Below are 13,856 nucleotides of genomic sequence, written 5' to 3' on the forward strand. Positions count from 1 at the left end.
TCCTCCAATAGTTGCACCAGGAAGTTGTCCCCAACACTCTCCAAAAACTTCCTGTATTGTCTGTACACTGCAGTATTGCTCTCCCAGCAGATGTCAGGATGATTGATGCCCCATCATGAGAACCAGGTTAATTGCCTGAAGAAAGCCTCATCTACCTCATCCTCCTGGTCTGGTGGTCCATAGCACACGCCCACGACATCACCCTTGTTGCTCTCAACCGGCTTTTCTCCAGTTTGATACTGGAACTCTGAGCAATCATACTGCTCTCTTACATACAGTGCAACTCCTCCACCTTTCCTCTCCTGCCTGTCCTTCCTGAACAGTTTATACCCATCCATGACAATGCTCCAGTCACGTGAGCTACCCCATCAAGTCTCTGTTATTCCAATCACACCATAGTTCTTCGACTGTGCCAGGACTTCCAATTCTTCCTGCTTGTTTCCCAGGCTGCTTACGTTCGTGTATATGCACCTAAGATAACTAGCTGATTGCCCTACTTTCTCAGTATGAATCAGGAGCCCCCCCCCCCATTGCATCCTCCCCATGTTTTCTCCTGGTATCCCACTTCCCCACTTACCTCAGGGCTTAGGTCACCGTCCCCCCGGTGAACCTAGTTTAAAGCCCTCCTCACTACGTTAGCAAGCCTGCCTGCGAAGATGCTCTTCCCTCTCTTCGTTAGGTGGATCCCTTCTCTTCCTAGCAATCCTTCTTCCCGGAACAACATCCCATGGTCGAAGAATCCAAAGCCCTCTCTCTGACCCCACCTGCATAACCACGCATTTACCTCCACACTTTGACAGTCCCTACTTGGGCCTATTCCTTCAACAGGGAGTAGGGACGAAAACACGATTTGCGCCTCACACTCCTTTATCCTTCTTCCCAGAGCCACATAGTCTGCAGTGACCCGCTCAAGGTCATTCCTGGCAGTGTCATTGGTGCCCACATGGAGGAAGGGGTAGCGGTCCAAGGGTTTGATCAGTCTCGGCAGACACTCCGTCACATTCTGAATTCTAGCTCCGGGCAAGCAGCACATTTCTCAAGTTTCTCAGTCTGGTCGGCACATGGATGACTCTGTCCCCCTTGGGAGGCAACCCCCAACCACCACCCATCTCCTCCTCTTGGGAATGGTGGTCATGGAACCCCATCCGTAGGACAGTGCATCTCATACCTTCTGGTCAATGGGGTCTCCTTCTGATCCCTTCCCTCAGATGGCTCTTCCAAATAATTCTCCGCAGTAGTACCTGTGCAGAGAGCCTGAAAACGATCAGTCACTTTTGGTAACAGTCACTTTTGGTAAATAATAATAGTGGTTATTATTCCTTCTAGGCAGAAATCAAAAAATGTCCAATAGAGCAGGGTTCACATATGAAAAACAAGAACCTTTAAAAAAGGAAAATCTATTATTCCTGAAGTACTGAGCTATAGTGTAGTACTGAAAAAAATATTTATTCTGGCTAAAAGTGAAAACTATTGCAAAAGTACATTGCATAGCTGAAAGTGGGGTGGAAAAAGTGAAATGGAATTTACAATGTTCCAGTGAAATGAAAAGTGGCTTTTTAAAGGCAATATTTAATATTTAAATCAGACTGCCACTGGCTAGTTGAAATTGGTATCTTTTTGATTCTGTATGAATTTTTATTTAGCTTTCTGAATAGTGGGAACCATAATTAATTTAAAATGCAGAAAACTGCTAGCTATGTTTGCATGACTTAAATTATTTCTGGCAGGGTTTTCATAATAAAAGACTTTTGTAGAGCCTGTTCTAACAACAATGCTAATTTGTTTCCATCCAGTTCTGAGATCTGTTCCAGAAGTATTCCTATATATGGTATTCTTGTGCAAAGAAGCATTTCTCACCAAGTTTATTTTCCAACATGGCTAACCAGACTTTCTGGCCAGGACCCTTCAGAGTGCTCAAGGTGTTTGGTTCCTTTGTCTCCTCAAGTGAAGGATGCCAAAATGGCTTTTTCTCTCTGTTTAGAGCTTCTGAAAATTCATTGACTATGCTTCAAGAGGCAGGAAGGTTTCCTGTGGGTGTAGTCTCTATCCCCCATCAAGATTAAGTGGTCATCTTTCCCCACCTGCCTTCCTGATGGCTTTGTTTACCTTGCATATAAATATGCTTTTCTTTGTCTTTGGTCTCACCTTGCCCAACTTACATCAGAGACACATTCAAGCAAATGGAATCACATTCCTTTGTCTGAAATAGGCATGGCTTAGGCACTGCTTGCCAAATGCATTTTCAGAATACATTTTCAGCACATATCTATAAAGTCCTTTGTGGGTTTACCGTACATACAGCAGCAAGAATATTAATGATCAGTAAGTAATTAGTTTTCCAGTGATATGTTACATGCCACCTTTTCGGAATATAACATGACAAAAGTGTGCCAGCTGGCTTTGGGATGATCTTAGGGTCACACTCGTCCAAGCCCTGCCTCCCCATGTACACTGCTATTTTTAGCACTATAGAGTTCCACTCCTGGAGCCCTCCCTCTGCTGCAGGGAAAGACTCCCAGAGAGGGGGATGGGCCAGGCAGGAAATCCGATTTGAAAAGACTAATTTAATGGACACTCTGTTCTGACTGGGGAAAAGCAGGAGGAATTCCCTTTCCAGTGTTTTCCAGGTCAGATGTTAGGGGAGACTGGAATTTTGGATGGAGAAAGTATACTACAAGAAAGCAACACTTGTCCCTCACAACAGCAAGCACATTTTACACAAATCCACTGTTACCAGTCATGATGGCCAAGATTTTTAAAAGCAAAAAGTGATTTTAGGTGCCTCAATTTGTGGGTGCCCAACTAGAGATAGCTTACAGGCATCGGATTTTCAGAGGGTGGGTGCTCAGTGCTTTCTGAAAATCAAGCCCCTTTAAGCAATCACAAGCCAAGCACCGTAAAGTTGAGGCACTCAGAATCACTGATCACATCTCAAAATCTTGGTCAAATTGCATTCACTGTTTTATTAGAGTGTAATCAAGATGGCAGTGAAAACCTTATGCAAGTACAAACTTGATCAGTTCTGGATTTTGTGACACAATGAAACATTCTTTCTTTCTAAAATATCTTTTTGAAGACATGCACACTGTAGATATAATAAAGGTACAATAGTTTTGTGGCATTTTTAGTTTGTTAATATGGTGTGGCAGAAATTGAAAAATATTTTATTTTCAAGTGGCCGTTAAATCTGTGTGTGATTTCTCAGTGACTGCAGTGCAAGCTATGGTGGAGGGCAGAAGGGAGCAACTCTACTTATGGGATGCTCATGTCTATGCCAGATGCTGTCTATTTCAGACATCTGTAATGTCAGTTTAATGGGCACAGTCCAATAAAATTCAGCTTGAATTTCTCTTTTACGCTAACATTATAAGCTTTTAACAGCTGTCCTAAGCAGAACATTTTACCTTAACAGATATGCTAGACACACTAACATGAGCCATAAAATGGTGATGCCACTTCCTACAGCAGTTCTAAAAGAAGAACTGAGGTCCAAAAAATAGAAAATAAGAGAAGATACAGTGGTCTGGTCTGTCTGGTATCAAAAATAGCCGTGTTTAGGTATATTGTGCTGTAACTACCAGTAAACTACCAGTACCATCCCACTCTGAAACTAAAGAGCCAAAACATATTAAGTAAAAAAAAAAATGTAAGGATGAATGCATAAATTATTCAAAACATTTTGTCCTCCAATACTACTTTGGGTACATTTTTTAAAAGATCTAGTGGTGAAAAATCTGTCCCTATTGAGGTCAGTTGCAAACTCCGACTTCAAGAGGGCCAAGATTTTACCTAGGACTTCTAAGTATCCTGACAATCAGATACGATTCAGTTAAGAGAAAATGAAACATTTTAAATTTCTTCTCCTTTTTCTCCCTGCATTTGGTTTAGATTTTGACAGTTTGCCTCCTGCACACTATAAGGAGACCATGAACACTATCCTTTTGTGGATCCAGCAGTCAGAGACCAAACTCTCCATACCTCAGGTTATTGTCACTGAATATGAGATCATGGAGCAGAGACTCAGGGAGCTAAAGGTAAGTGTACAGACTGTGAAAAAAGCCTTCTGATTGAAAAACACAAGCGGATGGAACTTCTGTTGGCCTAAATCATCATAACTCCATTGAAGTCAATGGAGCTATGACTATTTACAGCAGCTGAGGATTTAGCCCAAAGGCTACGGGTCGGGGAGCTACTTACTGATATTGAAAAGGCTTCTGAATGTTGTTGAAAAAAGCACCAAGGTTGGTATTTGTGAGTTGAAACAAATACTTAAGGTACTAAACAATTTAGGAGAATAGCTTTTGCATCTCCCTACGAGAAACAAAATGTTCTCAGAGATATTTACAGCACTTAGGCATTCAGCTTGTAATGAATGTTTTCATGTATGCATTAGAAACTAGTGTTATGAAAAATACAGAACATTTACTTCTTTCCATCCCAATCTGCAACTCCTGTCAAATTTCCAAGCAGAGACAGATGTGGGATGAGCTTTGCCAGTGGGCATAAAGCTTCTCTGCATGTGGACTTTTAGTATTGTTTTATTATCTGATGGCTAAAGAGCATTTTGCTGGATCCAATGCCAATGAAAATAGAGAAATGCAAAGCAGAAAATATCTAGTCTCCATGCTGATCAATATACTGATCAATATACTGATCAATCCTTGAAGGTAAGTGTATGGTAATCATTGGGGCCATAATAAATTATTTAATGGATTATACAATGTCTCAATGAATTTAATTATCCATGTATTTATACCATTAAAATTAGCAACTGAATGTGTTTCTAATCAGCTGTTTTCTGAATAAGATTAAACTTTTACTTCGGTCATGGTGAAGTGTGTAATTCTTTTCTTTGAAATTATTACAAGAATTGTTCAGCCATTTGCTCAATAATATTTTACTGCTTCTGGGGGAGAAAGTGTTCAAAATAGCTCAGTATGTTCCAAGTGAATTAATATAATGTTAATTTTTCATGTCACAGGCTTTGCAAAGCTCTCTACAGGAGCAACAAAATGGCCTAAACTATCTTAGCACAACTGTGGAAGAGATGTCCAGGAAAGCCCCTGCAGAGCTCAGCCAGAAATATCGATCTGAAATTGAGGGGATCCTTAGCCGCTGGAAGAAGTTATCAGCTCAGCTGGTAGACCGTTGCCAAAAACTTGAGGACCTGATGACTAAGCTCCAGCAGTTTCAGGTTATTAGAGGTTATCCCTCTTTCTCACACACATACACACCCATCCATCTTCTGGTGTCCAGTGACATAACAATGTTTATATATGTGTGCATTTTTATATATTTCTCCAAAAGTTATTTCTTGAAGTAAAACAAGATAAAAGGGAGGAGTCTCAAGTCAATCCATGTGTGAGATTCTTGTATTGCAATGGGTATTTGAATCAGAATAAAGGCACTTTAAAAATTCTAAACCTTTGGCAGGTACTAAGGTGTTGATCGACTGATGCAATGATGATCCATTTGATAGATTGTTATAAGAGTGAAATCCTCACCCCACTAAAATCAATGGAAGCTTTGGTATTGACTTCAATGAGTCCAGGATTTCACCCAGAATTCTTACCGTTTGCCTGTTTTCGCTTGTGTTGAAAACAATGACAAAACTCCTATTGATTTCAGTGAGAATAAAGTCAGGCCCCCATCACTGTAATCCTTCTAACACTTTCCATGCAACTCTAACCATCTTGATTTCAATGGATTACTTTTATTGTCATTATCACTGTTACTTCTGTTGTGGTAGAAACTACGAGAGGTCACTAATCAAAGATCAGGATCCCATTGTACTACACACATAGGTAAAATTATTTATATACAAATGTGCAGGAGTAGAGCCCTAGATTGTTTTCTTCATGGCAGAGATCTTATGTAGACACTAGTTGGCAAGTCATGTTGGTGCTCACCAAATGAACAACAAGATTGGGGGAAACCTGGACAAACAAATATTGTAATATGTCATTCATGTCTCAATTTTTAATATATTTCTGTTCCATTGGTATATAATCCTAAAGCACAATTTTCAAATTGATTCTGATTAACCAGGCACCAAAATTCTGAAAGTATTCTGCAGAAAGTATCTTTACATTTTTATTCTATCCTCCTGCCATGTAAACGATCACTTAAGTACTCATAAAGGACAAGGGAATGAAAGTAACCCTGAAGCCTTTTTCAAGGCTGACCAGCACAATGTGAGTTGTTACATACAGTGCTCCATTTACAATATATGAATATTTCAGTCCCTGTCCTTGGTTTGTTTCAAGTAGAATTTGATTGTTGCTTTTGTGTTATGGATTATAGCAAAATAGGATTTTTTTGAGTGAGTTGAGACCACAGTTTCCTATTTAATCCAATACGATCCAATCATATGATCAAGAATAAATGTTCCATTAGCAGGGTCATGGTTGGTCTTGTATCCCTGTTCTGCAAAGAAAAACCCAGTAGCAAAATAACAAAACATTCATTCATCTGATTCTCTTTGACCATACGGGAGTTTTGACCACAAAAAAAATTATCATCATTAGGTAATGAACAATTTAAGAACTAGTCTTCTCCAGAAGACCCCAACAATCCTAAATTTGGTTTAATTGGTAGCACTTTGATTCTGAAAATAATGAATTTGGCTGTCATAGCAAGACTTGGGTTTGTGTTCATTGCTAATATAATGAAATATTGGGAAGTACGCTGTTTCAGGTACTATCCTTTCCTTAATAAATTTAAATTGGCTTTTTATTCACAACTGCTGGGTTTCTGGGTAGAAGTTTAGGAAGATACCATTGCCATTTTCAAAAAGACAAACCTCGGTTTCTTAAATAGCACTTCATCTCTCAGTAAAACACTTAGTTTTTGGCAATATAATGTGCATGATTTCTGAGCGTGAATCACTGCACAACAAGTGTACAATTCATATAAAATTCATTGCTTGTATATCCCTCTAGTATACTTTGAGTGTTTAGTTAGCTTTGGTAACGTCTTAGCTATTGCTTCCTAATGGAGTGTATCTTAGAGGTATATGTTCAAATCACTACTGATAGCAGATAATTTCAGAATATGATCCATTTATTTGATCTTCACTGTTTTTGAAAAGTAATCACTGTATCCTGGGTTAACAAAAGGAAATCTTCAAATTGGTCCTTTTCTCTTTAATGAAAAATGTTTAATACATGCATGTTAAAATACTAAAATCTCATAATAAAATATGATTCTGGATTACTTTTACTCCTTAACAACAAAAGTACGGAAGAAATCACTTCATTCACTCTTTTGGTAATTTTGGTATTCATCACTTTTGTATCATTAATTTTTATCGATTCAATTGATTTTGCAAAGTAGCCTGGTGCTATAAAAATGACCAGCTGGTGCATTTTCTTTATGGGTTACCTGATATGTATATTTGAGCAAATTTTGGGCACAATATTATTTAAATGAGAACTGACTGCTTTAAAAATATAATAATTGAATTATTATATTGTGTATAATGCTGAATGTGCATTTTACAGATGTAGGTAAAGCAATACTTTGAAGAAAAAAGTGATACTATTTGAGTGTTAATTTAGCAGCTCATCATTTGTATAACTTGATGATGCTCCTCCTTAGCTGACACATTATCCCTTTAATAAAGGCTAACATAAGCTTCTCACTGACTCCCAAAGGCTAAGCATTAGGTTTTAGAATTAGCGATCAAATGTGGTTGGATCAGGGGATAGGGAATCAGGATTCCTGGTACTGGTTGATTATGTGACATTCAGAAACCCACTTAGAGTATGTCTACACTGAAGCTAGGAGTGTGCCTCCCTTTGCAAGTAGTCAGACACATGCTAACTCTGCTTGAGCTAGAAAGCTAAAAATATTAATGTAACCAGGGGTAGCATAGATGGTGGGTTGGGCTAGCCACCTAAGTATGTACCTAGGGGGTCTGGGTCAGTTTGTACTCAGGTGGCTAGCCCAAACTGTAACCTATGCTAGCCCAGGCTACACTACTATTTTTAGTGTGCTAGCTTGAGCAGAGCTAGTGCATGTCTGTCTACTCATTCAGCGAAGCGTGCTTCCAGCTGCAGTGTAGACCTGCTCTGTATCGATCTCTGCTGCAGTTAACCTTAGAGTAAACATAGTACTACTTCCTTATTTTGCAAGGGGCAGTTTTTCTACATGGTGGCCTCTTAGTTAGTGAAATAAGATGGTAGTTTCGTATGCTTTTTTAATAATTGTGTAAAAGGAAACTTAAAGTGATGGTGAGCCGCAATTAAAGGACAATTTTAAATAGTTGGAGACCCTTAGAAGTGGTGATATATAAGTGAAAGGTGGTATTCTCATTATTCTTCTTGCTGTTTTCAAAAGAGGAGGGAAAGGGTTTTTGTATTCTTATCATTAACAAATCAGAGAAACAAAATCCAAACTGTTTATTCCTGAAAACAAGAAATGCTGAGACTAAAATGATCAAAATGCAGGCCAAATGGGGAAAGGCAATCCCCCCCAAAATTTATTTGCTTGTTTGCATTGCTCAAAGTGCTGTGACCTCTTCCTAATTTTAGAATTATATTGTGATGAAGTTTAGTGATAGTGCCATAGTGATAGTGCCATGATGAATTCTATTATCACCAGTCAGTGCTTGTAGCATACAATAGAATGTTGTTTTTAACAAACAGAATGACACTAAAACCCTGAAGAAATGGATGGCTGAAGTGGATGCTTTTCTGAAGGAAGAGTGGCCTGCCCTTGGTGACTCAGAAGCGCTGGAAAAACAGCTTGAACAATGTACAGTAAGTAGTCCTTGTGTACTGGATTCTTTGTGTGTATTTGGCTGGGTGAGTGCTTAGAAGAAGAATCAACCCAAACTTTCGCCTAACTAGAAATAAATTTAAAACTGAATCTCTTGGTTTTGAAGAAAATACTGAAAAAAAAGGGAAGTTGAACATACAAAGGGAGTAACACGATGCTGTAATACTGTATCCTTGTGGTATGTCCAGACTGGACAAAACAAGAAAGTTTGAAACATTGTGAGTTCCTTGGAGCAGGGGCCTCCCTTCTTAAGTATTTGAAAATGTACCCGGCACTTGAATGAGTTCTACTGCAAATAATAATCATAATATGGTGAGCGCACACTTTGCCCCCAAGATATCATCTTTTTTTTCTTGTTGACATTTTGTGGTAGTTTCTCATTTCAGGGAAGCAGGGGGCACAAAGTTGAGAGCCAGATTTGTATCTCTTAGACTGGTATAAATTCAATGCAATTCCACTGGAGTCTATGGGCCTAAATTTGTAGCAAGTGTATAAAAATAACTCCTTCAGAAGTCAAATACTTCATTAAAAAGCTGAAATTCTCATTGTTGTCCAAACATTTCTTCTTCTCACCATCTCCATTATGTGAGAAGCTTTGCTGTCCTTCATGGCATTCTTAGTGATCTTTGATTAAATGTTCAGACTCAGACCAAATCTTGTCACTTCTCAGTTTATAACAGTTCTGCAATCTGTTCCTTCCTCTTCCATTTCTATTCTTTACTCCCACTTCCAAAGCCTTTGTTCATACCATGATCCCTTCTTAAGTCCCCCTTCTTTAAGCTATCCAATATTCAGCAGCTGAAATTACCTTTTTCCTCTTCTGTTATAATGGTGTCACCCCCCTTTGATGTCTCTTTTCTGGCTTTTTGTCTCTTTCTGCATAAAGTTCAATCTGCTCATTCTGGCATTTAAGTTTCTGCCTGAGTCTCCTGTCATGCTCAACTCACTACCTTTGCTCTAACCTTTTCCCTCCCTTTCCTTCCTTCTACTTTTGCCTTCATGCCTGTTTTCACATTGCTCCCTTCACTTGGCTCACTGCCCTTCTTAAAAGGATGAAACATCCTTGTTTTCTTTCTTCAAATGCCTCCTCAAAACCTATTTCCTTTCCCTTGTTGCCACTAGTGACTTTCTTTCCTATGCAGTCTGTTCCTCACTTATCCTACCAGAGCCTGTAATTAAAAATGATCAGAATGTATATGATTTGATTCCTGTACATGACTCAGTTTTTGTTTGTTTTAAACATAATCCCCTCTTTCACTTTACTTTTGTTGTACTTGTGCTTTGTTCAATTTAGATTGTACAGTTTTGGGGAGCAGGCTCTGATACCAGACACCTCTGTGTTCTTGGGGAACCAGGGTGCAGTATCCAGCCTGACACATGAAAGACGCCCCCCCTCTAGCCCCCTCTTCCCCTCCCCCCCCCCTCCCCCCGCCAGCCTCTGCTTAAACCAAAACCCATCAGAGGAAGAAAACTTGCAGAAAGCAGTGAAGGGCGTTGGGAGACACACCTAGACCCCTCCTGACAAGGGTGACAAGATTAAGACTTCTCCATTAGCATACAGAATGGAGAGCAGAGACAACTCCCCTAGCCTCATATGCATGAAAGATGGGACAGGAAGACATCTCAATTTACATAAAGAATGGAGAACAGAGAACCAAACTGAATTCTGGGACCAGAAAAAGCAGGGAAGCACTGCATCATGGGAATCTCTGCTCCAGATGCTAATGAACCTATGTCTGCACACACCCAGCTCAGCAATTATCAGACCAATTCTAGTAATGAACCCTTAATTGACATCCAAATACTGAAGCAGCCTAGTTGCATTGTGAGCTCCCTGGAAGAAAACACCCCCATAGCCAAGAGTGATCAGCTCCTATTGTCTAGTCTAAAGAAAACCCTTGAGTCATCAGTTTACCTATAAACAAATCTAGTGTTCTCCCTTGAACCATTGTATTTTCTCTACAAAAATCCCTACTCACCCCCTAGTCAGGGTTCTGATGCTTAGATCCAAACTATGCATCCGTTCCACTGGAACTCCATCTTCTTCTGACTGATCATGCTGGGGGCGCTGCCTGTCTCCAGCATTCAGGACCCTCCGCTACCATCATCACCTGGGTACCCCGACCAGTTCAAGCCTCATGGAGTGGGTGAGATTCCCCCCCCCTCTTTCGCTCTGTTTTCCTTTCTATGTTTGGTATTAACCTTTAATAATGTATGTTATGTTGGTTTAGCTCTCCTTGTGTAGTTATCATTAGTATTCAATAAATAACTTTTATGGTTAAGTTGGTTGCTTCTCTCTCTCTTACTGAACTTTACTCTTTTGTGTTTTTAGCTTCCCCCATTCACTCTACAGCAATGCTTCTTTTACCTAAGCTAAAGATCCCTGCAGCGCCCAAAATACTGTGGGATTTGCTCATCAAGTAGGTTACTGAGTCCAGAGACATATAAGGGGTCAGCTTGACAGTGCTGATTGACCCGGTCTGCTCAGACTTGTTCTGTTAATGTATGTGTGGGTGTGTGTGTGTTCATCCGGTTCTGGGGCGGGAGTAACCCAGCCCTAGGGACCCTAGGTCCTGCAGGATAGCTCCATTGGGAGGGGACTTGCAGAAGGGAGAAGTAGAGCTCCATATGAAAACACAAGTGACACAAGCAGTACATTGACAGGATTACAGAACCCCCTTCCCCAGAGGAGTAACCCGAATAAATGAGCATACCCCAAAGTAATGGGCACATCTGGTAACAGCTCTCTATTGAGGCCTGCTCTGCTTCATGCAGAAAGAGATAGGGATGGAAAAAGTAACTTTATGCCACCTTATGGTATGCCACTACAAATCCTAGCAGGTGACAATAGAAAACTTCTATTGACTTCAGTGAAATCTGAATTAGAGCTGGTTAGAGGCTGAGCTAGTCTCTTGTGCAAATTTCAACAGCCTTGGGCTGATCTAATTTGCATCCAAATGAATATACCCCCATGGGCAGATCCAGCAGCTGGGAATTGCCAGAGAAAAGCATCACACAAGCCTCCCCACAAGGATGTAAGATGGGTAGCATACAGCCACCCACAGGGAGATAATTCCTGTGATAGTCAAGGAAGATGGCTTTACAAACCATTTGTAGCACCAGAGTGGTGCAAAGGGACCAAATCATACTGAAGAATTGAGCCCCATGCCTCTTAAATATTATGCCATATTATAATTCTGTATAAATGTTATTAATTCTTTTTTTATCTTGCATAGAAAAGCTAATCATTTAAACTCATTTTAAGACTGTTCATCCTTCTACTCTGTATTTTGCATAATATTATCTGTTAATTGTGGTCATTTCAACAGAGATCTGGACCAAATACACACATAGTAGCAGAATATTTTATGCTCTTACTTTATTGGACAGTTTTATAGAAATGGCATATCTGTGACAGCATCTGCATGTGTTATTTTCATAAACCTTCTACTATTCCTTTAGGCCTTAGTAAATGATATCCAGACAATCCAGCCCAGTTTGAACAGTATTAATGAGGTTGGGAAGAAAATGAAGAATGAAGCAGAGCCAGAATTTGCTTCCAGAATACAGACAGAACTAAAAGAACTCAATGCACAATGGGAACACATTTGCCAACAGGTACTGAGTCTCTTGCTGTGACTGGTTCTCTTTTAATTAACTTTCAGATTTCTCATTGGCATAATTCCTCCCCCTCTGTGCCTAGCCAGTCAATGTGAGAAAGAATCTAGACATTTTTGGTTCAAGCTAATTAACCTTCCATTATACAAAGTTTACCTAGCATGTAGAAATATGTGCAAAATAGATATCTTAAACTATGCAGTTTAGTCTAGCTGTACATCTTATTGCTGATGTAAAATTAGCTCTTTACAATATAGACTTTTTTGCAAAAAGATTTCCATCTGTCGACTTACAAACTTCTGCATTGAGTAAGTTTTTATTAAAACCGTTCTTTTGCTTCTGATATTTTATTATACTGACTACTAATTCTCAAGATCAAGTCCTTCTAGTTTTCAGAATTCAGTAACTTAGAATTATAACTGATATCTACCCGTCCATTTAAATTAGTGTGTCACAAGTGCCCACAAATGTAAAGGACAGGTGGTATGCAATCTTGATCTGAAAGGATAAGTGTTTTATTTTGACTATGTTCATGGTGAACCAGTGATATTTACCCATAAAGGAAACACATCAAACAGCTAGCAGTCGTCAGTGTAAAGTTACCACTTTGTATAATATGACTGCTAATGGCATTACAAAGTATAGATAATCCTTTACAGTGTATAGTATTGTATAATAGGTATTCTACTAATGTTTCACTTGTTTTAGCTTTAGTCCAGTTAAATCTGGGTTATTTTAAGCTATTTTTGTTTGTGTACACTTAAAACAAGTCCCCATATTTACATATTGAAACTGTTGATGACCTCAAGAGGGTCTGAAGTTTTCTAAACCTTTCTTAAAACACAGAAATACAATGATTGTTTTGTACTTTTTTGTTAATATTAAAATTGGCAATTTTAAAAAAGAGATCTCTATATTTAGTTCATTATAAATACTTCTATGTGGATTGACCAATCAGGATCCATTCCCACAAACTGAATAACGCACTCTTTCTTTGCTCTGGATTGTCTTATATAAAGAAAACTGAAGAAAAATATTAAAGATGATCCATTCTTCTTTAAAGAATTTTAATGAATCCACTTCAGCATCTCTTGGCAGATCATTGCTTTCTTCTTTCTTAAAGTGGCAGAACTGTTCAGCTTTACAGATCCCACGCCCTGATAACATATCTCTCTCACTCTCAAGCTGCTTTTATATTAAAAAAAAGAATTTGAAAAATAATGTGACTATAGTGAGCAACCAGTCCACGATTGTTTTTCAGTGTTATGCATTCTGAATGGTGACTGAAAACTCTACAGATTTCCATACATACACTTTTAACGGTAGTTAAAATTAACACAAACCAAAGTACCTCAGGTTTTAAAATTAGATTCTGGCCCAGTATTGCCACTTGTCATACGTCACTTACCCATGCTGCTGAGAGTGAACCATAAAATGCCTTTCCATCACCTCTGTCA

At 39.1% G+C, this 13,856-nt stretch overlaps 1 protein-coding gene across 9 annotated transcripts in view; it reads left to right on the plus strand.

Annotated features, from left to right (window-relative positions):
• DMD (dystrophin) overlaps positions 1 to 13,856 on the plus strand; it is a 2,004,766-nt gene that overhangs the window by 846,969 nt on the left and 1,143,941 nt on the right. For all 9 annotated transcript variants that reach the window (XM_054005916.1, XM_054005912.1, XM_054005914.1 and 6 more), the window contains 4 exons: positions 3,889 to 4,034; positions 4,982 to 5,194; positions 8,649 to 8,762; positions 12,244 to 12,399. In XM_054005916.1, the coding sequence (XP_053861891.1) occupies positions 3,889 to 4,034; positions 4,982 to 5,194; positions 8,649 to 8,762; positions 12,244 to 12,399 (629 nt within the window). The remainder of the gene's footprint in view (positions 1 to 3,888; positions 4,035 to 4,981; positions 5,195 to 8,648; positions 8,763 to 12,243; positions 12,400 to 13,856) is intronic.

This window comes from Malaclemys terrapin, chromosome 1, assembly GCF_027887155.1.
Source record: "Malaclemys terrapin pileata isolate rMalTer1 chromosome 1, rMalTer1.hap1, whole genome shotgun sequence".
Taxonomy (NCBI): domain Eukaryota; kingdom Metazoa; phylum Chordata; order Testudines; family Emydidae; genus Malaclemys; species Malaclemys terrapin.